General features: G+C 40.8%; 1 protein-coding gene across 2 annotated transcripts; it reads left to right on the top strand.

Moving 5' to 3' along the window:
• The first annotated feature begins 490 nt into the window (after positions 1–490).
• On the top strand, positions 491–25,809 carry LOC125903080 (carbohydrate sulfotransferase 15-like). 2 transcript variants are annotated; one of them, XM_049599742.1, is made up of 8 exons: positions 491–825; positions 14,572–15,209; positions 16,148–16,487; positions 19,140–19,277; positions 20,126–20,282; positions 20,421–20,577; positions 23,620–23,767; positions 23,877–25,809. In XM_049599742.1, exons 2-8 carry the CDS (start codon positions 14,730–14,732, stop codon positions 24,065–24,067), a joined length of 1,611 nt encoding a protein of 536 aa, XP_049455699.1. In that variant the 5' UTR covers positions 491–825; positions 14,572–14,729; the 3' UTR covers positions 24,068–25,809. The 2 variants fall into 2 exon arrangements, with proteins under 2 accessions (XP_049455699.1, XP_049455700.1); XM_049599743.1 differs by lacking the exon at positions 491–825 and adding an exon at positions 2,235–2,372.
• Positions 25,810–26,435: the final 626 nt, after the last annotated feature.

Raw genomic sequence — 26,435 nt, 5'->3', positions numbered from 1 at the left:
CCACGTCACTGGTCATGACAGACGCTGAGCCATACATTTTGTTACTTGCTCACACCCCCTATTGCCCCGAAAGAGGCGCATTCTGTATAAACAATAGTAGGCACTCCCCGATTTTGTTTTTATACTGCCAATGCTGAAAAAAGACTGACTGGGCTTTCCTGCAAATATGCATAGTTCCGATCTAAAAAGGGCTTATGTTTGAATTTGGGGTGTACTGTCACTTTAAGAAAAGTAATTAAAAAGTGTTAGCACCAAGACACACTTAAAGTACTACAGGTAAAATGTAAAATTAAGTGTTCTGAGACCATTCTGGTGCCTGTTGTCCATGTATGAAATACTTCACTCTATTACATACAAAATGATGTATATTGTAGTGGAAAGGAAATGAAAGGGGGGGGGGGGGGGGGGGGGCAGCCAGCCAATGGGCTAGAGCCGGCCCTGATCATAACTGCACGTCAAACCTTATCGACAAAAGCATTTCGAGGTTGAAATGCAGATAAGACTGCCTCGCGCCACTGCCGGTGTCTCCTGCGCTGCGCCTCGCGCGCACCTCCCCTTCTCTCCTCTCCTTCACTCTGTGGCGCGCGCAGGGGGGAGCTCAGTCCGGTGGAGACTCCGGAAAGTCTTCCGCGTCAAACACCCAGCAGCCGGCGTCAGTCAACATGAGCCCCGCTCATACTGAGGATACATTCACATTTACTTCACTTATCGCCTCACGCAGACGCCCGTCAGGTGGGTTTAGTCGCCTTGATTGGCGTTTATCATCATGGCTCGTGAGCGGAAACACAAAAGGCGCGTGGAGTGAATCGACTCAACTACAGTGTTGTGAGTATTTTTGTTCAACAAAAGAATCATTCACAGGACAAAGTAGCTAGATTTGGTGTGTTTACAGATTATACCTCAGTTTATTGTTCAATGATTTTAAAGTTCATCATCCTGATATTAAAATTGTTGTATATTTTTCACCTTCTTATCATAAATTCCAAAGGAAACGTTTTGGTAATGTGTTATAAGACAGTTTGACAGGAGACTAGTGTAGCTTTGTGTGTGAATAGACAGCCTGCTTATGCAGAACCCCCCCATAATAGGCTAAACTTAATTGAAACATTAGAAAAGACAAAGATGTCTGGAGGATAAGTGTCCAAAAATGAGCTATGACGTCCCCCAAAGCGACACAGTGTGTTTAAGACTTTGTAATGCTTGAAAGTATCATCCTCCTGGTTAAATTTTCCCCCTCAGTGAACAGCTGTAGAATATCTCAGTGTCATGTCTCAGGGGGGTGAAAGACTTCTTGGTCTACCAGAGACTGAACCACAAGCAGGACTGTGTGTCATGAGGCGAAGATAAACAGCTGTAAACATTTGTACACACGCTTCCCAACGTCTCTTATCTTGTAATTGTTATTTTGTTTGTTGTAACGTAACAAACTGGAGTGTTCTCTGTCTGCGTCTGACTGTATGACAGATTCCCCCTCGGATAATTCCTTCCATTATGCCCCTAAATGGTTCCTCTCATGCATCCCAGCAAACAAGCCATGAAGTAACTTGTGTATTCACTTTCCAGCTCATTGCCAGGGTTTGGTTTGGGGTGAGATCTGTTGATGTGTGAGATGTTTGCACGCTCACAAGTTCTGTTTGACATTTAAGTTCATTGTCCTCCCCTTTGCTCTCCCCATTCTGGTCTATTAAAGGGGGCTGCGGCGGCCCTGACAAGTAGGCAGATGACCTTTGGACAAACCGGCCTCTGTGGACTCTAAATCACTGAAGTTGTATTTTATTGTTAATTGGAAGGAGAAGGAGTGAGAGGTGAGCGTGTGGTGACAGTTTGTAGCACCTCTCCACTTTCCATAACTCTGCAAGCCAAAACTCACTCACTCACTGCTGCTGTGCCCAGCTCTGCACTCTGTCAGGTCTAGTGGGCAGGAAGGTTTTAGATTGCCCCCCGAGTTTGCAGAACAAATGTCTGGCCTGGGCTGCCGAGATGTCATAGCCATGCTTCTTTTGGCAAAGGCTGATGCTCGAAGGCTTAGGTAATGCTGAAAGTATGAGAGGGGAGAGGGAAAGCAGGAGGGTTGAACCATATCAGATTGTTTAGACTGGACTGTGGGGGTCCACCACAAATGGAAGAAAAGGATTCTGTAACAGAGCGCATTAGGAATGTGGGAGGTTTGCATGATGCTAAATTGTTTTGGCAACAGCTCAGAGTTTCTATTTCAAGAGATGGTAGTTTTTTACTCGAGATGACAACTATCCTCAGTAATGCAAGATGGGTTCTGCATTATTTCTGTTGTAGAAACGATGATTCAGTGTAGGCAAACCTTTATCCGCAACTGTCACTCCCTTGTTGTTCTGCTAGAGCTGTCCTCCTGTTGGGTAAGTTCCTGATGGATGATGTTTTCACCGGGATTTTTCTTAGTTTGTTTTTCTTTATCCACCCAATGATGTCTTGTTTGAACATCATTCTCTACAATTGTGCTTTCTCTTTTGCTGCAGTTGATTTAAAATGTATTCTGTCATTTTTGGTGGTTGAATTTGCATGAATCCCACAAAATAACTTTTCTAATGCATGGTAGGATTGCTCAGTTAAATGCATCGACTCACTGCACTGTGCACTGTATACAGAACATAATATGCATTGCAGTGTATGCAGAGTGCTCAGGCCATTATGAAACCAAGATTATTCTGAAGTGATAATTTTATAACATTTTAACTTTACTTGTTGAAAGATTTTACCTCGAAATACATTAAAAACAACAATAAAAGCACAGAAATGTGCTTTAATCACCTGCATATGTGCTGTAGCCCTAAATGAGTCACCAGCCAGGAAAAATATTTCCCAAATGTCTTAAAGCATTATAATGTGGGATCAGGCAGAACTCAAAGTGAAACACAGGCACAGAAGTCATGAGTGACTCACAAGATATAATTATTTTGTTGATGACGCATAATAATTACAGCCTATTTATGAGGGTTTTAAAATTAGAGTTACTTAACAGTTGTACCTCTCACACCTTTTTTAAAAAGCATGCTGAGTGTGTGAACAGATTTTGGCTCCCAGGAGCTCATAAGGAAATCCAACAAGCACAAGCCGCTACATGTCACGATGTGCGTGTTTTGTGTGTGTGCAAACAGCATTTACAGTAGTAGGTCGTCACCCACAATCAAAAGCCGTGGCAGTTGAACGGCACTGACAGGTTCTGTCTTGGAGCATTTCTCATCAGCGTAATCGGCAGCCAAATGCTCTCCTGGTTGCAAGGAGATACATGTGTCAGGTCTGAGGAGAGCAGCGAGCTGTGTTTACTAACCACAGCCCCAGCTGAACCTTTGACGCTTTCTGCCTGCTTAATCAATGGGGAGAGGAGTTACCCTGGATGGTTTTGCCATGGTCCTTGGGCAGCAATAAAGAGTAAGTACATGCTGTTGTGTTTCCGTTTAAGACTGGAAGCTTGACAGAAATCAATAAGCTCAATCAGGCTTTCAGTAATCTATATTCGACTTTTGACTGTGGTCAGATGTTCTTGACAAGAATGAATTTGCCTACATAATAGGGCACACAGGATCATTATGGTTTATCAAATCTTTGGGGTCTGTTAGTAAACTTTAATTTAATTGCAGAGGTACGGGGATATGAGCCTGTCCTCCTCTGAAATACAACCACACAGGTTTTTTATATTAGCAGCACTTACAACCCATATTTACGTTTATTGTCAGGCAGCAACCTCTGGCCATTGTAACTATGACAGGAGCAGAGGAGGGAGTCAGTCAGCTTAGTATAAGGAGCAACAAAGTCTTCTTAGGGTGGACGGGTCAAACAAACACAGAACTGTCATCCAGCAGACTGATGCTTGTGTTCCATGTGACACCAAAAGTCAATGTTTAGTCTTATAACATTATATATGTCATGTTATGTTACATTAGAGACAAACATGCTTATCTAAAGCTAAACCATGATCTTTTTTGCTAAACATAACAAAGGAGTTTTGTTATCTAAACCTAACTACAATGATTTGGTGCAACTAGAAACATTTCACATGTTTAAAACTGTGATTGTTATATGAGGTATTCTGTTGTCCATTGTTAGGTGTTTTAATTTAGGGTCACATTAGACCAGTGGTTCTCAACTGGTGGGTCACGGTCCAGACGTGAGTCACTGGCCCATTCTGAATGGACTGCAAGAAAGTAATAAAACACTATTTTCAAGTACAGTAAATTTCCAGCACAGAGGTTTTATTATGGAGTGCCATTTTCTGCTGTAGAGTGAGTGACTAACTGACAGCTACTTGACGGAGACAGCAAACTAGCTCAATGATTTGGCCAAACGCAAGTATGACGCTGAAAGTATTAAACTGTGTGGACCTCGAACTAATGACTTAGGAGAAATCTTGACCCCGTGGCTGGACCAGTTGGGAACCACTGCATTAGACAATGCTTTCTCATACCAAACCAACATACTAATTTGATTTTTTACTGACTTCCAAAATGGCATATATTACCATCTCAATTGTTGCAGTTTTAAACACAACTTTAATGTTATGAAACAGTCGTTAAGCCACAAAACTTCCTCGAAAGGTTTAAGCAACAAAACGAGGTGGTTGGGTTTACAAAAAACATCATGGTTTGGCTTTAAATAATTACCTTAGCTTCTAACATAGCACCACATATGTAACTGACAGACGTCACATGCATCACAAGTGTAGTATGCCACATACTATATGTGCTACTATGCTACTATACTACACTCGTTTTAAAAGAAGTCAGTGCTGATTTCAGACAAACACTGGTTGAAAGTCCTTTGCTTGTTTGACCAATTCACCATCTTGACCATTCACCACCTTGTTTGACCAAGTCACCATCCCTCCCGCCCACAAAGACCTGTTTGAGAATACAGATGAAGCAGGAAACATGAGGGGTGAGATGATCCAATATATTTTATGCAAGCACAAGTTAAGCCTAAGCTTTTGCAGAAGGCAAAATAGTAACCTAAACTGTCTGCTGTGATTCTGGCTTTGTGGCTGTGGTTGTAATTGTAGGTCAAATGACACCTGCTGTCTGAAACAGTCTGTGTTTTCCACAATCATTACAGAAGAATTGACTACAACATGGATTAATTTCCCTGAACATCACAGAGCTGGAAGTGAGTCTCACCACAATTAGCTCCAGCTCCAATAAACATGAAAAGGTCTTGAACAGCCATAGAAGTTAATAGTTTTAATGTCGTACATGTGGAGAAGCAGCAGGAGATCACCCCACTCAGCCAGAGAAGGACTGTAATGTGCATGCTCTATGGGTCGGAAAATGCGGAAGCCTGAAGAGCATTTTTCTTTGTAAGTGCCTGGTGAGCAACTTTCATTGTAATAAATGAAGGGCCAGTTCTCGTAATACATCTGTGCAGTTTACAGTCGGATGTTGTGGTTGTTTAACTTACCGCTCTTGCTGTGGTTTTCCTGAGCAATGAGGGAATAATACCAACATTTAACTTCTAATAAACCGGAATTACCCTTTAAGTGACCTCAGGTCCACCTCTTGCCTGCAGATCTGCCCGTTGCTTCTCCCATCGCACTCATTAAACAGTAGGACAAGCGTTTCAAATGCTCTCTGCTTGTTATTAATGTCACATCGGTTTTAAAGCGCAGCTAAAGCAAACAACCCGGTACTATAAAAACATATGCATGCAAATATATACACTTACATGCATGCACAATTACACAGTTTAGCCTTGGAGGACCACATCTGCAGTCCAGATGTCAGTGTGGACTGTGGTGACCTGAGTGATCGAGACAGGCACCACCGTTAAACAAGAGGGTTAACATTTCTGGTGCTTTTCTTAGCACGCGTCTGTTTTGCTTAAACTGTACTATAGCTTCAACAGCCTGCTTGTTTAATAGATTAAGGAGTCAGATTCCTGTGGAGGCAAAAATCATTCTCCAGTGAAAGAAAATCAACCTCGCTCATTGTTTCTCTTAGTTGGAAGTGAAAAGAAAAGGGAGAACTAGTTCAGCATCATGAGACGGATGAAGCCCACTTCCTGAGATATTTGTGCTCTTAGGGAGCTGTTAGATATCCTGCCAAGATTTTATCCATAATCTGATTGTGAAAATGGCCAGAGAAAGAGTACCTCCCAGCAAGGAGTAATTGTTATTTTCTGTCCTGATTTCTTTTTCATCCACATCGAGAAAGTTCTATTATTACTGCAGTTTTGGTATCCCATCCGTCTTTGTTTGACTTCCCCATCAGCGGGGAAGCTGTCTTATTTCCTTTTGTGGCATTAGTTTCTCTTGTGCCTCCCATTTCCCAGCACTGGGATTCAGCCAAGTCCCAGTCACAGAGTGTACTATACAAGGTCAGGGTTTGTTTACACAGTTATAAACATGAAGACATGATTAAAACATGTTTCAGCAGAGGCAAGAATTTGTGTGTGTAACAAGTGCTGGCTTTTGGGACTGATTGCCTCTCTTTTTAACAGATTCTTTGGTCACAGTGGATTTTCTAACGGCATTCGTCACATTTGTGGAAGCTTTTTTTAAATGCTAAGATTTCATGTCGATGCTAAACTGAGTTGTGCATCTGCATACAGCATGCAGCATTTTGTGTCTGGAAGAGCTCTGCAGGGATGCTGATTTTCATTTGCTGTTCAGCTGGTATCTTTGCAGCACAGACTGGGTTGAGGCTGATTGGCATCATTTTGTCACAAAGGGTAGATAGAGGAGGATAAATGAGAGCGTGCAAGACACTCCCATGTAATGGCATAACCTGCACCCAATCTAACACCTGAGACAGAATTTCAGTGCATAGATGAAGCAGAAGCAGAAGAGCCCATCAAAAATCTAAAAGGTCACAGTTAAAGCAATCACGTTTTAATACAGTGTCACCTTGTCTTCTGTCTGACGGAGGTAGGACTAGGTGGAAGCACAGAGACAGAGGAAGACATCAGACTGTACTTTGTTAATATTTATCAGTAGCGCAAAAGGTTGAATTCCAGATTTGACACACAGCTGTGGAATCTGTACAGCTGCAGCTAATTAAAAATAATGAGTTTCTTGGTCTGTCCATGTAACGGCCACAAGCTACCGATATGATGGACCTTCATAACAGCTGAACATATTGTTATTACAAATTGGTAAAGAATATACAGTACAGGCCAAAAGTTTGGACACACCTTCTCATTCAATGTGTTTTCTTTATTTTCATGACTATTTACATTGTAGATTCTCACTGAAGGCATCAAAACTATGAATGAACACATGTGGAGTTATGTACTTAACAAAAAAAGGTGAAATAACTGAAAACATGTTTTATATTCTAGTTTCTTCAAAATAGCCACCCTTTGCTCTGATTACTGCTTTGCACACTCTTGGCATTCTCTCCATGAGCTTCAAGAGGTAGTCACCTGAAATGGTTTCCACTTCACAGGTGTGCCTTATCAGGGTTAATGAGTGGAATTTCTTGCTTTATCAATGGGGTTGGGACCATCAGTTGTGTTGTGCAGAAGTCAGGTTAATACACAGCCGACAGCCCTATTGGACAACTGTTAAAATTCATATTATGGCAAGAACCAATCAGCTAACTAAAGAAAAAACGAGTGGCCATCATTACTTTAAGAAATGAAGGTCAGTCAGTCCGGAAAATTGCAAAAACTTTAAATGTGTCCCCAAGTGGAGTCGCAAAAACCATCAAGCGCTACAACGAAACTGGCACACATGAGGACCGAGCCAGGAAAGGAAGACCAAGAGTCACCTCTGCTTCTGAGGATAAGTTCATCCGAGTCACCAGCCTCAGAAATCGCAAGTTAACAGCAGCTCAGATCAGAGACCAGATGAATGCCACACAGAGTTCTAGCAGCAGACCCATCTCTAGAACAACTGTTAAGAGGAGACTGCGTGAATCAGGCCTTCATGGTCAAATAGCTGCTAGGAAACCACTGCTAAGGAGAGGCAACAAGCAGAAGAGATTTGTTCGGGCCAAGAAACACAAGGAATGGACATTAGACCAGTGGAAATCTGTGCTTTGGTCTGATGAGTCCAAATTTGAGATCTTTGGTTCCAACCGCCGTGTCTTTGTGAGACGCAGAAAAGGTGAACAGATGGATTCCACATGCCTGGTTCCCACTGTGAAGCATGGAGGAGGAGGTGTGATGGTGTGGGGCTGTTTTGCTGGTGACACTGTTGGGGATTTATTCAAAATTGAAGGCACACTGAACCAGCATGGCTACCACAGCATCCTGCAGCGACATGCCATCCCATCCGGTTTGCGTTTAGTTGGACGATCATTTATTTTTCAACAGGACAATGACCCCAAACACACCTCCAGGCTGTGTAAGGGCTATTTGACCAAGAAGGAGAGTGATGGAGTGCTGCGGCAGATGACCTGGCCTCCACAGTCACCGGACCTGAACCCAAACGAGATGGTTTGGGGTGAGCTGGACCGCAGAGTGAAGGCAAAGGGGCCAACAAGTGCTAAACACCTCTGGGAACTCCTTCAAGACTGTTGGAAAACCATTTCAGGTGACTACCTCTTGAAGCTCATGGAGAGAATGCCAAGAGTGTGCAAAGCAGTAATCAGAGCAAAGGGTGGCTATTTTGAAGAAACTAAAATATAAAACATGTTTTCAGTTATTTCACCTTTTTTTGTTAAGTACATAACTCCACATGTGTTCATTCATAGTTTTGATGCCTTCAGTGAGAATCTACAATGTAAATAGTCATGAAAATAAAGAAAACGCATTGAATGAGAAGGTGTGTCCAAACTTTTGGCCTGTACTGTATGTCATTATAGCCTATGTGAGAGGAAAAAGAAGAAACTAATACTTATTTACAGTTCCTTAAAGTGGCCTAATCTACAGATTACATTTATGGCCTGAGTTGTGTTTTTTTTTTTCAGATGCGTTTTTGTGATACGTCATCCGAAAAAAATCGTTATGCACAGAAACCTTGCACACTGTCTATTTGCCACATTTTCTTCATTGATTCATGGTCAAACGTCTCTGACAGATGCGAAAATGCAGAAAATCAATCAATCAATCAATTATTTTTAGACGTGCAACAATACCAAACAACAACAAAAAAAAAATCGGCCTGAGTGTGCAAACCCAAACTTGTATTTTATCCAGTTAGCTCGATGACATCTGTATGATACAGAACAAGTAAGTCTTAAGATGGTACACGAGAGACTTGGTTTTCAAACAACTGAATGAAACATAAGGTGTAATTTCAAATTGGACTTTGTTGGTTGTGTTGGAAAAAACAAAACATATCGCAGTCACTGCTTGACAGGTAATGTGAACAGGAGAGGAGTGAGGTTACAAGCCTATTAATTAGCCAGAGAAGACTCCCAGGTTTATATTATTGTCTGTGAAATGTAAGAAATAGCAGCTCTTGGGCCTCATGAGTGGCTTTAGAAATAAAAAGTTATAGGTTATAAAAGTCAGATGGTTTTACCCATTCAGCCTGAATAGAGTCAACAGATTTCACAGCAGTCTGCATGTTCGTTCATATCATATCTTGTGCAAAGCTGATACTCTGACCTGACGATGGGAAAGAGGGATACTCAGTGTCCAAAATGGAAAAAGTTCATCCTGTGGGAGCATAGTTGTGCTCTTGAAATTTCATGGCAATCTGCCCATTTATAAATAGGAATTTTGGCAGGAAGGGCAGGGGTTTACCAAACAGATAAGGGTTATTTGTCTAGGGACTGTTAACATCCAGGCCATCAATTCATCAAGACAGCAGTTGTTACGATGTGATGTGATGTGATTTGACCCCTAGTTTTATCTGACCAGGATCACCATCATAACATTCACTATACTAAGACCAGACTGAAACTAACTATTTGATGGATTGCTATGAAACTTTGTACAGACATTTATTTTGTACAGAGGATCAGTCTTTATAACTTCGGCGATCCCCTGACCTTTTTCTCTGGTTTGACATTTGTGTTTTTTAGTGAAATATAAAACAACTGAAACAACTATTGCATGGTGCACACACACACACACACACACACACACACACACACAGAGACGTCCCCCACAGGATGAATTGTAAGACCTTTGGTGATCGTCTGGCTTCGTATATCTGGTGCAAGGCTGGGTGTTATGGAGAAAAAATTAAAATATAACAATATTTTTGACCATCCATACATTCATTCATTTTCCATAACCGCTTATCCTGTCAGGGGTCACGGGGGCTGGAGCCTATCCCTAGAGACAGACAACCATTCACACTCACATTCACACTTACGAACAATTTAGAGTCACCAGTTAACCTGCATGTCTTTGGACTGTGGGAGGAAGCCCAACTCACGCTGACATGGGGAGAACATGCAGACTCTACACAGAAGGGCTCCTCCACCCTGGGTTCGAACCAGGAACCCTCTTGCTGTGAGGCAACCGTCTAACCTGATGACCAGATACATCGATATCAATATTGTAGGGGTGACTTTGGGTGCTTTAAGTAAATATTTGTACAGTGAGAGTTTTCATAATTAATCATCAGTAATGTGAATATGAAGACAAAGTGGGTACAGGTAAATGAAAGAACAGCTACAGCAGTCTGGTAAGTTCAGACAATTGCATCACTTTACTGCAGTGCAGCTTTTAAAACCAGTAAAATACAACTGATATGACAATATACAAAATCTAAGATGACATGTACTCTTGTACTGCATCATGATATTGATATAATAATATACTGCCCACCTTTATCTTGTGTCATTATCAGATTAATCTTAAATCAAGATTTTAGATAATTGAACTTGTTTTTAGGATAAACAACTCAACACACTGCACCAAAAACAGGAGTTATATCTCATTTTGCCTTTGATACCAGATAAGTTTTGACATTTTGTGCACTTGGGACAACAAAGGCATCTAATGCAAAGATGAATGCAGGCTTTTATTTTGAGTCAGCAGGATTTTTATGATGGAGTTTCACCTCAGTCAATCCCACCTGCTGTTTTTCTTTCCGCCGCGGATCGATTTTTTAGACCATAGAGGTCTAAAGGCTGTCTTTCCTGCTCTTTCTCACACGTTTTCTTTTTTCTCTTTCTCATCTCTGCTGCTTCACTTCTCCACGTCGTGCTTTACCCTTGACTCTCACTGTCCTCTTTATGCTCTGTCACATTTCCAAATCTCTCTCTTCTCTCTCACTTTGAATTTTTTGCTCTAACAAGACATTAATCTTTAATGGGAACACTGGGTTGGTAGTTACGGGGAACAGAGAGGATAACAATTACCTGGATTTGTAGAAACAAAGATATGCAGAGGCATGAACAAAATGAGACTAGCATCCATTAATATGATACCTCTCTAACCACAGCTAGACGGGGATTCACACATCATTAAAAAGCATAAAAACAACACCAACATATGGAAATATAACATTTAATAATGATATAGCAGGGCTCAGGATTAGTATCAGAAGCAGCATAATTCACTAATAACTTAAACTATTAACTACTGTAGATGTCAGTTGTATTTAGCAAGTGGTGTCACTGGCATTTTAAAGAGCCCACCTCTGTCTACTGATATTTCATTAAATGAGGCCCACAACACCTCTAGAGAGGGATTAAAAATAAGTTCTTTGCCCAATCCCACGCAAGCTTGCAGATATTGCCGTGCATTCCTGATAAGTCTGCAATGGCTCAGAGCTGTCCCATTATGAAATCTGCAAGTGTGTGAGGGCTTTCTTGTGGACTTTGAAAGCCCCCTGTGCACACATTCAGCAAGTCCGCACTCATGCAGACTTTGCTTGAGTAACGCACAACTTATAGAAGTCTTGCAACACTAAAACAGGGACGAGGTGAAGGCTGTGATCAAGTCGCAAGCAAACACTATGTATTGAGTATCTTAATGGAACGCTGGGCCGCGAACATGCACCAGGCGGGACCAGAAAACATTTCGTGCTGAAAAGAAGGTATTACTAAAATAAAATCCTTAATATAGCTGTTCTCTGTGCCTGTAAGGTCCAGGATGGGTGGGGTGGGAGGGACCCAAAAGGAGGGTTATGGGCAGCCTGGTCTTGCAGAAATATGTGAAATGACCATGACCACTTAATACTGCATTACGTGGTGGTGCCACATAATGTGTTAAAATTAAAATGTAAGGTGAGGTGAGGTGTGGTTGGGTCAAACAAACACAAGACTTTCACCAAAGACACTGCTGTTTGTGTATCATGTAAAACCAAAAGTCAACGTTGAGGTTTCTTAGCTTCACCTACTTACATACTTTGCATAACAGCGATATGGTATGACGTACTTACATCCTGTACTGAACTTAATCAAGTATTTTATTTCCTAAGATGGAAAGATAGAGCATGAACACTAGTTAATGCTCCTACAAATGTTTTCTTGAAACCATTGAGGTGACGTTTCAAGCATTCATCAAATGGTCAAATGTCACCTTGCTGGTAACTAAAAAACAATAATAGGAGCATCAACTAGTGTGCAGACTCTATCTTGCCATCTTCTACATGCTCTTCTGTCCAGTTCCTCATCTTTGTCACCTCGATATGCATGTTTTTGTAAACCTTTTTTTCCCTAAACCTAACCAAACTGTGACTGTTTCACCAACTCAGTCTCACTACCAACTCGTCAAATACTGAGACCAAGTTACAGACAAAGCGAGGCACCCTGTAACAGTGGTATGAGATGGACTAGGAAGTGGCATTTTTTGGCGTTCTGAGCAACTGTTGTAGTATGAAGAGTAGGAAAGTCCGCACAGGGCAAGTGGGAGGGAAGGTAGTGTCCTTGTTGTAGTGGCCGAGGGTTCAATTTCAGCCTGCATCTCTTTGCTGCATGTCATCCCTCCTTCACTCCTAGACTGTCCAAGGCAAAAAGCCCCCAAAAATGATCTTAAAACAAAAGAAGAACTCTGGACTTTCACCTATGAGACCGCCGTTTGTGTCCCATGTTCCATTATAGTGTATAGCATACTATGCTAGTGATGTGTCACGTGATATTACATTAAAATTAGTAACAAACTAACTTATTTTCAGTCAAACCATGATGTTTGTTCTAAACCTAACTTCATGCTTTTGTTTCCTAAACTTGAGGAAATAAATCTAAAGTGGAGGTGTTTTTTATCTAAGTTTGTTTTAAAAAGAGAGTGTGTGTGATAAATTAGCGGAAATTGTACATTTCCTGTGAAAACAGAAGTTTATTTTGAAAAGACACCATGCATGTGACAAGCGTAAACTGACACATCGTCCATGGGTGTCCAAAACTGACACTGGAGGGTACCTAGAGTGTAATGGTTTGACATGTAGGGCCACAGACCCACTGCCAGTACTTGACGAGTTGTTGAATATGTTTCACAACATTAGCCACATGTTAAAAACTGCAACCATTCATAACTGACTTTAAATATGTTTTGTTTTTGGGTACCGGCACATAATTTTAACACATTACATGACACAACCACATTATGCTCTGCTAAGAAGATTTTTAAAAATATGACGATGATTTTTGTAAATGTCTTAAAAGGGTACCCCAGCAATATACTGTAGTATTGTGCTCGCATAAAGATGGGGACACACAAGACACAGAATTAAAAAACAAGAAAAAAACAGTCCAAATCAAATCAGCGCAGCTTGAGATATCCTGACTCTTAGTTCTTAGTATACTTGAAGCTAGACTATATCCTAGGCTTCCCATAATACAACCTGACAGCGTCTTCCATCAGACTCAATCCAGTGATGTCCCCTAAGATGACTGAGATTAAGTGGCCTTTTCATTTTTCTCTGAATTTGCACCTTTAATGATGTAAGTGCGAACATGTTGAGTCACATAATGTTGGCTGCTCTGTAACAGGCCCCTGCTGTGCTGTAAGACAAACACTGAAAAATTAGAGAATTCCTGTAGTTCCCTGGAACTGGTGGAGGGTTTCATTCCCCGGTCCAGTGGGATTGTTAAATCTAACAAACAAAAGAAAAATATGTGTGTTACTGGCTGTGGACGTGTCAGAGAATTTTACACTTCGATGTCTGCAATTCATTAGCACTGGACCCTAGAAATAACAAAGCCTACTTTCTTATTATTCATGTGTTGGGAAAAGAAAACAAAATGTGTGCACTTGCCACACCGTGTGTCCACCTGTATCAATACCTCATGTGAAAAACCTTGATCCTGAAAATAATACTTCCAGGTTAACAAAATAAAGCTCTCTGCGGGCTTTTAGTTCACAGAGAATGATGGTGTGTTTTTAGTTTTGAATTACAGAGCAACTATTATTCTGACCTTGAAAGTCTCTTAGTAGAGCTCGTCTTTGCATGTGCTATACAGCCCTCACCGTAAAGGACTGGATCACCGTGCAGCAGACCACACACACACTCTGCAGCTGACCTCAAAACATTTTTAGAGGTGACTTGTTCTATAGAAAGGAGTGTAGTTATAAATTCACATACTGATCCCTCAGAGGGGGGCTAAAGCTCCCTCAAACACCCTAATATTAAACACATTCATACCACCTTTCTTATGACTGAAATACTTCAAAGGGAAATATGCTGCAGCACTTATGGTGAAAAGGAAACTGAAGCCATGTCAGAAAAGCCATGTTTTAACAAGTGTTTCTGATTCACAGGAGGCCCTGCTGAAGAAGAAATGAAGACAAGTGATGACCTGCAGATTAAAAACTATGATGAATGGACACATCAGGACACGCAACCACCCGTAGGTGATCTATTTTGAGGGAATAATTTCTCCTTTTTTTCTACATGCCTACTTCGTGTCTATGCCAGCATGCCTCTATCAGACTGCAAATATGGGAGCAACCTCCAAACGGAGCACACCTTCAGCCTCCACAGTTTGCCCATGGCAGAGAACTATGGGAAAAGAACTGTGAGGACTTTGTTCGATTTCAGCCACGCGAATGTGACTGAAAATCCGGACGTCAAGTGGATTCCTCAGTTGTCACTGACCAACCTGCGGAGCATCTCAAAAGTCAAAGTGGTCAGCTTCCTCATGGGGTTGACTCTGACGTTCGTCGTCATGGCCTCCTACATCCTGACGTGGGACAGGAAAGGACTCTTGCTCACCCCCTCGCCCTATCAGCTCAGGCCTGTGGTCGTCCCGACCAGCACGGCAGCAGCAGCAGCTGTAGTTTCCTCTGAAAAAAATTTAACAGACATGAAACTTCTGGTGAAGATCATCAGCTCCAAACTGGAATACACACCCAGGAAAGTGCCTGATGAAAAAGATATCGTTGGAACGGACGCTCATGTAAGTCTGTGAAATATTGTTCTGACTCATTTTTGCTGAGTTTTAGTTGGCCCCCTGAGTGGGCCAACTAAAACAAAAGGTGTTTTTTCATAGTTACAGGCTGCGATTATGCAATGGTTTTGCTTAAAAATATGCTGGCAAATGATAATTTGATCCAAACTAGAAAAAGCTAATAAATACCCACTGTGAGTGCTTTATTTTTTGTTGACAAAAGTGAATAAGAGCAGACTGGCAAATAATAAACACCTGCATTAAACACATCTTTGGTGAAGCCTATAATGACAGTGTTTGCTGAGACTGACAGAGGTGTTGATTCCACCTAGAGCCGAAGTTCGTAGTGCTGTTAGTTTAATATCAGGTTACATGTCTCGCTAAGTGGTGCTCAGGACCTACTGACTGCTGTTACTATGTGATAATGTGCTGTAATTCTCTCGTGTTTTGGCGTATTCTCATCATGCTTTTGCACATTACCTTACATCATTTTGTTGTGTTTATGGCCGAGGCACAAGCAGCTCTGACGGTAACACTGTAAAGCACATACAGTAGAAACACAAGTGAGTCAGAAAGTTGAAGACCAATTAGTGTTATGTGTCAGTGTCAGACACGTGAATATCTCACTGAGTTTTCAAATACTGTGGCTGCAAAATCATGCCATGTGGCCCTAAATTATGGATGATTTGATGCTTTTTCATGAGAACTGCTTGCGGACAGTGTAAATGACATGAATTCAAAGTAGCTGCTGTTCTCCATCAAAGCACAATCTACCGTCTTTCAGTATCTTGAAAAGGTTGCTCTAGCACCACAAGCTACAATCTTCACAAGGATGACAAATCTTACCTCTGACAGTTTCGCCAAAGAAAAACAAGATATCCATCTCCAACTCATGTTCCACCAAAGGGCTGCAATATTCTCTGATTTCATTTTGTCCCTCTCTGCAGCTGTTCTCTGTAATTCCCCGCCATTTCCTGTCTGGCATCAAGAGCCCTTGCTGGTATGAGGAGTTCTCCGGTGAACTTGGCACTGATCCCTACAAGAGGAACCTTTTCACTCTGCGCTCAAAGAGCTTCAAGACTATGTGCGACAAACTGAGGACAAACTTTTACGAGCACCTGTACCACAGAGGCGGCAAACTGTTTCGTCTACGCTGCTTGCCGTTCTTCTACATCATCGGCCAGCCGAAGTGCGGCACGACTGACCTATTCCACAGGCTGCTGCTGCACCCGGAGGTCAAGTTCAACACGATGAAGGAGCCACACTGGTGGACCAGGAAACGCTTTGGTGAGTCATCAGGAGAGGATTGAATTCAGATGGTTGCAAATTCACTGATTTAGAATGAGCTGCAACAGTTACCTCATAAACTGATTGAAAGAAGCAACTATTTTAATAACCAATTAGCTGCTACATTAAAGTAGATTTGGTATTTTTGGATTAGGGACTTGGCGGCACGGTGGTATGGTGGTTAACACTGTTGCCTCACAGCAAGAGGGTTCCTGGTTCGATCCCGGGTGCGGGAGCCCTTCTGTGTGGAGTTTGCATGTTCTCCCCGTGTCAGCGTGGGTTTTCTCTGGGTACTCCGGCTTCCTCCCACAGTCCAAAGACATGCAGGTTAATTGGTGACTCTAAATTGTCCGTATGTGAGTGTGAATGGTTGTCTGTCTCTACATGTCAGTCCTGTGATAGTCTGGCGACCTGTCCAGGGTGTTCTCTGTCTCTCGCCCAATGCCAGCTGGGATAGGCTCCAGCCCCCCCGCGACCCTCAAGAGGATAAGCAGTTATAAAATGGATGGATGGATGGATGGATTAGGGACTGGAGGCCAGACCAAACAAGGCATTTGTCGATGCCACCTTGTGCTCTAGGGTATTAAATGTGGACATATTTCACTGTTTTAAGATGATTTATGGGCCAAATGATTCAGTTCGAAAATATGGCAGATTAATGGATGATGAAAATGATCATTAGCTGCCCTACTTTAGAGTAACTGTGATGTAAAGTCTGTTTTTTTTATGTGAGAAACTTTTATGAACTTGAGGCTTCATCTTGACTAGGACTCCTCTGGTAGATAGACTATGTATCTTCAAAGAAATCAATCAGATTAATTGATAGTGTTGCTTAAAGTAAACAAAAACCAATACTGGAGTCCTCAGCGGATGAACCCATCACCTCCTAACGCGCGTCTAAGCTCAGTGAAATCAATTTACTTGCTTCTGATAACGTATAAAGAATGAAACAGTCATGACTCCTGACAGTGCTGCAAAGTCCTCCACATCAACCATCTTTTTCCATCTTCCATTTAAACTTTTCTTCCAGGCTTTTTAAATGTGAAACCACCAAATACAGTGGATCACTGGAACTCACCTTCCACTGATTATATTTTTGCGGCCATATTTCTTTATCCTCTGGTTCAGGTTTTGTCAGGTTAGGACGCACTTTCATTATACATTTTAGGAAAATTATTAGGGATGCACGATAATATCAGAATCTGCCAAGATGCTTTTTCTTATTTTGCACAATGCATGAATATTATATACATGTTCACTAAAATTAGATGGAGGAAAAAAGGGATATATAAATATTGGTACTGGTTATCAGCCAAATGAGTTGTTATATATCGGCATATCAGATATCCAATATTGTGTATCTTTTTTTTGTTTTTTAAACTGTACACAGTTTTCACTTCAAACATTAAATTCTGATTTAGAATTAGGGGTGCTGCAATATACCATTATTGATGATAATCATGATATTTTAAAACATGAAATACTGATACTGTGTTAATAATACACACATAACATCATGTAAATATATTATTGCCTCCTAAATCATTTTATGTTATCTCTGTTTTTAGATTTGTCTTCCTTTTCAAACACCTATAGTTGTATTTTAAGTGGAATTTATTTACCAAAATAGAGACAAAACACACAATAAACAAGGTTTAGTTTAGTTTAGTTTAATTTATTTTGGTCATTTTCCAACTAATAAAACTCAAATATACTGGTAATACATAAACATTGAGTTAATGCTTTTTTAGCACACAAACAAAAAGTAAACAAAAACAAAACAGAACTGAGAAGGTGTAGGCTGAAGCCTCAGCTTGTTACTTCTACCTTTCAACATTCATTATTTATGTCTGCACCCTTAAGATTGTACAGAGTAATAAGGAACTGACTCTCACAAGATACATTTGACTTAAGGCATTTTTAATTTAATTTAATTTAATTTTTTATTTCATTTTATTTTTTATTTTATATAATATTATTTTATTTTATTTTATTGTTGTATTTATTCTGTTTCATCTTATTTTATTATTTTTTTTATTTTTTTCAAATTTTCTAAAGATACCACGACCATTTGTTATTTTGAATTATTTTGGCCACAATAACAGAGTAGTGAAAATCTGACATCCTGCTCGCCATGTTTAAAAATTTATGCTCAAAATAAAATCATGACAACACATATTTCATAACAATAGTTTCTTATTCAACCGCATACGCATTTCCAAATGCAGAGATAAACTGCCAGCCTGCAGGCAAGAAAACTAACCTACCACCACTGACTATAAGTGAAGACCCTGTGCAGCTGCTTCACAATAAAATGCTGCACTAATTGTCGTCCCTGGAGAGCTTTTACTGTGAGGCGCTTACAGACAGCGCTGTAAAGCATATGTAAATTGCTTTTTTTAAAAAAGTATATTGTGTAACTATTCTCTCTCTTTGTTGTTTGTCTGTCTTTATTTGGATATTCTGTATGTTTGTTGTTTTTGCATGTAAGTACTTGACATGAGCAAACAACTCCTGATTATCCTCCAGTCACTGAGGCTCTTAAATCAACCTGATTCAAAGCTTATACAATCCATTAAATGAGTTTTATGGAGAAGAAATCTATTAAAGTGTACATTATGAGTGATTATTTTGGTGTTCCTTGGGGTGCAGGTTATATCCGTTTCAAAGATGGCTTCCACGAAAGTTTTCCTGTGGAAGATTACTTGGATCTGTTTGACTTGGCAGCTCACAACATCCAAGAAGGATTCAGTGGAAATTCATCTGGAGACCACCGCGCACTCATAACAGGTGAACACATGTGAAAGTGTTTGTGTGTGAGAGTATGGCTTTGGTATTGTTACCGTCTATTGTGCATCAGATGGAATAACCTGTCGCCTTCATAGTTTTCGTTTGACGTTTTCCGAGGACCTTTTGAACAAAATTGGATTCAGAGCACGATTCAAATTACAGGTCTCTTTTGTCTCCCTTTTCCTTTATTGTCTGGCTTTGCTGCTCTTTCTGAGTGGATTTCCCACAAGTGGCTGCGACCTCAGGAGCACTGCAGCAGTGCTCACATATTCTAGATATTCTGCGGTCTGGGGGAAACAGCAGAGTGTCTTTAGAAGTATACACAGAATCTCAAACACCTCTGGGTGCTGTCACAACCACCTCTATTCACTCTCCATGCATCTGTGATTATAAATAAATGAGGCCGACTCAAACTTTGGGCTCGGCCCTGAGAGACAGCAGAGAATAAACAATGACTTACAAAAATTACATTTTCAGAGTGAGGTAGCATTGATCTTTTGAAGGGCAATCCTTAATATTAACATGGTTTTGCCGGTTTTCTCTGATGAATATGTGCTCCTCTCCTCCTTATTTGGATATTTCTTTCCATTGTTGCTGATAATAAATGACACTGTTCATTTGTTAAACGAAAACGTTGCAGCTGCACTGTCACAAATTCCTTCACACATAGATTTGGAGGACATACTGTTCCCAGATAAGGAAAGCTTTTGCAACATCTCTTGCATATTTCTGCAAAGTTCAGCTCAACTTTTGTCCCATTATGCCTGAGTGTCTGCACTCGTACTCGCTGGATTTTAAATGAACTGTTGTTACCCAAGGTGATGCTCAGACTGTCAATGTCTTGACAGGTGAAGCCAGTGCATCCACTATGTGGGACAACCAAGCCTGGAGCTATCTTCGCGGATACGGGGAGGAGACAGAGCCTCCGTTCCTGGCTCAGGACTTCATCCACACAGTCCAGCCCGGTGCCAAAATCATCATCATGCTCAGAGATCCAGTGGAGAGGTACTGTTCGGTTTGGATTCCTTCTAAAAAGGTTTTCCGGCTGAGCATATTTATTTTAAATCATAACTCTGATTAATCATCCAGCAAAATGTCCTCTAAGAGATCCAGCTGGCTGACAACGTTTCTTTCTGTTCCCAGACTTTATTCTGACTACCTGTACTTCAAAATGGCCAATAAGTCAGCTGAGGACTTCCATCAGAAGGTCGTAGACTCCGTGCAGCTGTTTCAGTCCTGCCTGTCTGAGAGGTCACTTCGCTCCTGTGCCTACGACACCGGCCTCTCCAACGCCATGCCGGTTAGCTGACATGATTGTCTCACTTTTAACTGTCTTACTAATTACAGCTTGCTCGTATTTGAGACTTTCCACCTGATTCTGTGCAGCAGAGAAAACACAGCCAACTAGCCGCCCAGAGTCACTTCAAACCCTTGAGCATATATCCTATCAGGCAGCGCTCCCCGAGGAGTAAGCTGAGTTATGAGCTCTGTCGGTTGTCATCCGTAATCACAACATGTCAGTGACAGCACTGTTATCCAGGGAGATTTACTACAGTAAAAGCAGCAATCAGCTCGACCGGAAAGCATTGGAACAAAAACAGAATCCCAAATCTAACAAAAACACTCCACACCATTAGGCTCTTTTTGTTTGTTTACACAACAAATCTGTTTGTGCCACTCTGCCTGTGACTCACAGCACTGCTGTTAGGTTCAGCAGGTGGTGCTGCACTGTGGTGCCCTCTAGAGGACTCTGAGGGTCTGTGCATCTGGATTAAATGGGAAAACATCTCAGTTAATTCTACCATTTGACAAACAGGATGACTTTATTAGTGACTCAGACGTTGAAGGCACAATCAATGCAATTGCTGCTGCAAGTGTGGATCACAATTAGAAGTATTTTCACCTAAACATCCATGCACATTTAATGATGCTTTTCATACAAAGTCATGAGCCAACACTTTCAGTCTCTACATGTATCAGTTGTTGTGTTGTGGATGCTTTGACAGCTCATATATCAAAGTATTGATTGCAGAGCTCGTTTACAGCTCAACAGTTTCTGCTGACATTTAACCTGATATGTTCCATCCTGGTAACACTGTTTGTTCCTCTGATTAAGCTACTTTAAAGTGGAAAAACAGAAAAGAATAGTTAAAGAATTCTTGCTTTATTCTGTATTTTTATTATTGTTGGCAAACACCATGAAAGAGAACAACACCAACAGCGCACTTTCAATTTCCCTGCCCTGTCTGTGGCACTCAGCTCAAAGAAAATTCTTTCCACTGCAGATATAAATCTTTAACGATATACTGTGCAGGATTTTCTTAAAAAACAATGTATACTGGCACCCGGGGGCTTAGTGGGTAGAGCAGGCGTTCCATATATGAAGGCAATGTTCTCATCGCAGCAGCCACAGGCTCAACTCTAGCCTGCAGCCCCCTGTCACATGCCATGTCCCCCCTCACACCCAAACTGTCCTATCTAATAAAAGCAAAAAAAAACCAAACAAAACAAAACAAACAAAAAAATCTTTAAAAAATAAGAACTAATCCCCCTCAATTCATCACTTATGACCCACTAGAAGTTTGTGAATTGAATTGAATCTGAAGAAGAAAAAGACACACTTTATAAGTCCCAAAATACGAACACATGCACAAACAGGATCTATATACATGTAACCCTCTTTTCTTGATTGTTGGTGTTCCCCAGTTCTTCCAGGCTGTGGCTAATAAGCGGGCTGCAACATTTCCTTCTTCCTCTTCGTTTAATTTGCACCACACGGCACAACAGTGCTAACACATCCCAACGTAGGGCTACAGCAACTTCTCTTGACTGTTAAGCACGAGGCACTCGCTCTGTCTTGTGTATCACTCACACCTGTCCCCACAAAACAAGGGCTGGTAGGAACCAATTAGCTCATAATCAAGGGAACACGGTGACTCCACTTAGCCCTTTGAAAACCTCAGCACATTGGCTTGGTTTCTTTCAGAAAATTACCAAAAAAAAAAAATTGCAAGAAATTAGTAAAAAAGAGAAAATTAAAAACAAGAAAATTTGTTAAAAAAAAAAAGTAAGAAAGAAACTTGGAAAGAGTGCTTAAAAAATAATTCTAATTCTGTACCATAAATTATGAATATAATAATAATAATTAGAAATATAGGTTACTGCACTAGCTTTTTTCATTTTCCCCCTCATTTTTAAAAAATAATTTCCTTTTTTTATTTATTTATTTTTTAGCAATTTGAGTGAATTTTTTTTTTTTTTTTTTTTTACCAAATTTGCCCTTTTCCCATGTTTTTGATAGAAACCGCACCTATTTGCTCAGGGTTCAAATGTCTGAATATTTGTGAAAGGTGTCTGAAAGCAGCACAAGAAAAGTGACGTCTCTCCAGGTTTCAAAGGGTTAAACACCGCACATGAAAATACAAATGAAACAACATACAGTGTGCTGTAAATGATAATGAATTAATAATTTACCAGTAACTCAATAATGCTGAATCTATTACTACTTAAATATAAATAATATAAACAATTAATAAATAACAGTAACTGAAGTTATAAAAATAGCCTAAGAATTTAATGCGTGCAGTAATTATGGTTACACAGGCATTAAATGGAGAGATGTCAGAGTGAGGGGCTGCCCATGGACAGGCACCCAGGGCAGTTGGGGGTTCAGTGTCTTGCTCACAGCACCTCGGCAATGCACAGGAGGTGACTTGGTACCTCTCAAGCTACCAGCCCATGCTCCATGCTTGGTTGAGGACTTGAATCAGCGACCCTCCAGCTCCCAACCCAAGTCCTATTCACTGAGCGTCTGCCACCCTGGAGTTGGCTTTTACTTTCATGCTCGCTAGCCTTGTGTGTACGAACAGTAACCAGCAATCCTGCATAGTATACCTTAAAAAGGGTGTAAACACTACATTGTTGGTAACTTTGCAAGTATTTACAGCAGCAGAACAATGTATGAGTCAACTCAGAATAATCTACCCATGTGCCAGTGTTCATCATAATGAAGGAACGCGTCACCCAGAGCAACAGAGTGTCTCATTAATGTGTTTTTAATAGTTGTTTGACAATGATGGAGCTTCATGGCACAGAGGTACAAGCTACAGAGACAATACTACAAATCAGTTTATTGTGATTCTGTCTTTTTGATGGAATCCTCGACAATTTAAAAAATCACCAGCTTTATTCTTTAAAGTCGATTTCCATGTATTGTTTGCATTATTTTGTCTACCACCTGTAAGTTTGTTGTTAACTCATTCTCACCTACAGGACACTTTTTGTTCAACAGTTGACAAAAAGGAACTTATGTTGTCAATGTATTTTGATTTTAACCCTACAGGTGAGGCTAAATTTGGGGATGTACATCGTCTTCCTGCTGGACTGGCTGACAGTTTTCCACAGGGAGCAGATTCTCGTTCTCCGCCTGGAGGACTACGCAGCCAACCTTAAAGTGACCATCAAGAAAGTATTTGATTTCCTGAGTGTAGGTGCGTATCCAAAAAGTGACTTCATCTTACTGTCTTTTTATTTATGATGCTGCGTTTGCCTCTAGCCTTCACTTCTGTGTTGCTAAGGACTCTGACATCCTCCCTGCAGGTCCTCTGTCGGAGCAGCTGGAGGCAGCACTGACCAAACGGCCCATGTCTAACACCCGGCGGACAGCAGACAGAAACCTGGGTCCTATGCTTCCAGCCACCAGAGACCTCCTCAGGGAATTTCACCAGCCCTTCAATCATAAACTGGCCAGTGTGCTGGACTACAAGGCGTTCCTGTGGAGTAACACCTGAAGGGACACAAGCATGTGGACGGATGTGAATAAACAACCAGAGCAAGAAGCTAAAGCAGGGATCATGCCTGTTGACAGAAACTAATGTACAATGTGGGTGTTGTTTGTGATATTTATTTGCTCTTGAAATAATGTGAGTGACTCATTGAGTCCAGATGATAATAAAATGAGCTGAATTTGTGTTTTAATTTGATGCTTTTACAGTGTTGATAATTTAAAACTAATTTAAACTTGTAACATTAGATTTCAGAGGATCTGAGAGAGTCAGCAGTCCTCACATTAAAGAGAAACATATCATCATAGTGATTTTACAGCACTGGTTTGTGCACAAAGTGGGTCATCAAGGAACATTTTGAAAGCCAAGATATTTTAATACCAGCAGCTGAAGCCTCAAATACCTCACTGACCCAATACTGTAGACATGTTCTGGAAATAACCACAAGAGGGAGCTAAAAGACAAATCCTGACTCCAGTAGCAGCCAAACACTCCACAGACTTGCTGTGATATCTCACAGCGTCACATGTAGGATACAATGCAGATCAATACAGCCAGAGTTGTTTAAGGCTCCCTGTACAGAATTATAAATTAAAGGTTCAGTGTGCAGGATTTAGGGGCATCTATTGGCAGAAATGGTCGATGGAATTCACAGCTGTTTTTATTAAAAAGAATCATGTTTTGTTACCTTACAATGAGCTGGTTTTATCTACATGCAGAACGTGTCCTGTCTCACGGAGTCTACCATGTTGTTTCTACAGTAGCTCAGAGCAGACAATTCAAACACTGGCTCTAAACAGCACCATTCATATTTTCTCATCGGCCACCAGGGGTGTCAAACTCATTTTAGTTCACGCGCCACATGCAGTCTGATTTGATCGCAGGTGGGCTGGACAAGTAAAACCATTGCATAATATCCTTTAAATAACAAACACCTCAAAATGTTCTCCCTTTTTTTGTTTAAATAAGTACATTTCAAAAATGCTAATCCATTTACAAAACAGATGACAAACAGCCTGTGATGTCTTCAGAAGAATAAATGCAATTTCAACAATATTTTTCAATTGTTCCACATTCAGTCAGTCAACTACTCACTGTCATGCGCATTTCCGCTGCTACTCAGTGTTTAACTTGCACCTTAAACCTGGCACCTCCTAGCCTCCACAAGTGCATCACTATTAGGTGTGCAAGGTCATCCGGCCGGCCACACTGGACCCTTTAGTGGGACGGTTCTAGCCCTGAGCAGTATGTTTGACACCCCTGTCCTATATGCTTTGCACACATGAGAAGTTTTAGTTCAACCTCACCGCTAGATGCCATTAAATACACACTGGACCTTTAACAGCCAATATGCATATCATCAGGTATATCTTTAGACTGCTCTATCATACCAACAATAAAACATAAAAATGCTGTAAACCAAATAAAGTATAACCAAATCAAAAGGATGGAATTGAGGGGAGGGTTAACAGTATGGTAGGCAATCAGACCTGATGACCTGACTTCTCTGTTAAGACTGAATCAAATTCTGCGAGGTGAACATAATTATTTCTGTTCATAATCAACCCCACATATTTACATGTAATAAAATATAAAATCCCATTGACGAAACATAGAAAATAATCCAATGCAAAAAAACATCCAACCCAGTAATTTACCTGCATATCCACGTAGGTACACACAAACACCATTATCCTATATCTGATGAAATGTCATAACTGTGCAAAATAAAGTCTCTGGGAGTCTTATTTTGTGTGTGGGAACCTGTTTTTTGAACTGAAGCATTTTTTAAGCAAGTAAATTTCAAGCAAAACAAACTTTATCCCCAACCCATAAACTAATTTCTACACATCTCATGATTTTATCACCTCATGTATGATGCGATAATGTCATGTGTCAGGCTTATTAAGAGCTGTTATGAGGTCATGAAATGCTGCTGCCATGGAAACTTGCTAAATAATTGTTGGTAATTGCTAAATATATTTGTCAACTCGACCTCTGGGTCACGACAAAATGGGGACACAAATGCTGGCAAACTGAAATGATTATTGCAATAAAGGAAATGAATTAACAAGTAAATTTGCATGTAAAGTTGCAGTGTGAATAAGGTGCGACAAAAGGAGGTCACAGGTGCAGGAGGGCAGGAGAAGACGCTGTGACCAGGCTTCCCGGGCAGCTGGGGAGCAGTACTGTGATTAAAGTGGAGGAAATAAAAGTATTGTAGCTTCATCTTCTTGCCTGTGATCCAGGCACTCTTTTTCTGTCATTGTGCATCATATAATGAACTGCTTTCTTGTTGTCAGGACTAATTCACTGTCAGAGTTTTGTGTGATACTTTACAGTGAACACCTCTTCTTCACTCCTGTCACCATTC

Source organism: Epinephelus fuscoguttatus, linkage group LG16 (genome assembly GCF_011397635.1).
Source record: "Epinephelus fuscoguttatus linkage group LG16, E.fuscoguttatus.final_Chr_v1".
Taxonomy (NCBI): domain Eukaryota; kingdom Metazoa; phylum Chordata; class Actinopteri; order Perciformes; family Serranidae; genus Epinephelus; species Epinephelus fuscoguttatus.
This window is presented reverse-complemented; position numbering and strand designations above follow the sequence as displayed.

Bases quoted from the DNA above. Each gene is read 5' to 3' on its own strand.
- LOC125903080 (XM_049599742.1), top strand. From the start codon at position 14,730: ATGCCTCTATCAGACTGCAAATATGGGAGCAACCTCCAAACGGAGCAC. The intron at 16,488-19,139 runs GTGAGTCATCAG...CTTGGGGTGCAG, and splicing joins GTGGACCAGGAAACGCTTTG to GTTATATCCGTTTCAAAGAT. The intron at 20,578-23,619 runs GTTAGCTGACAT...TTAACCCTACAG, and splicing joins GCCTCTCCAACGCCATGCCG to GTGAGGCTAAATTTGGGGAT.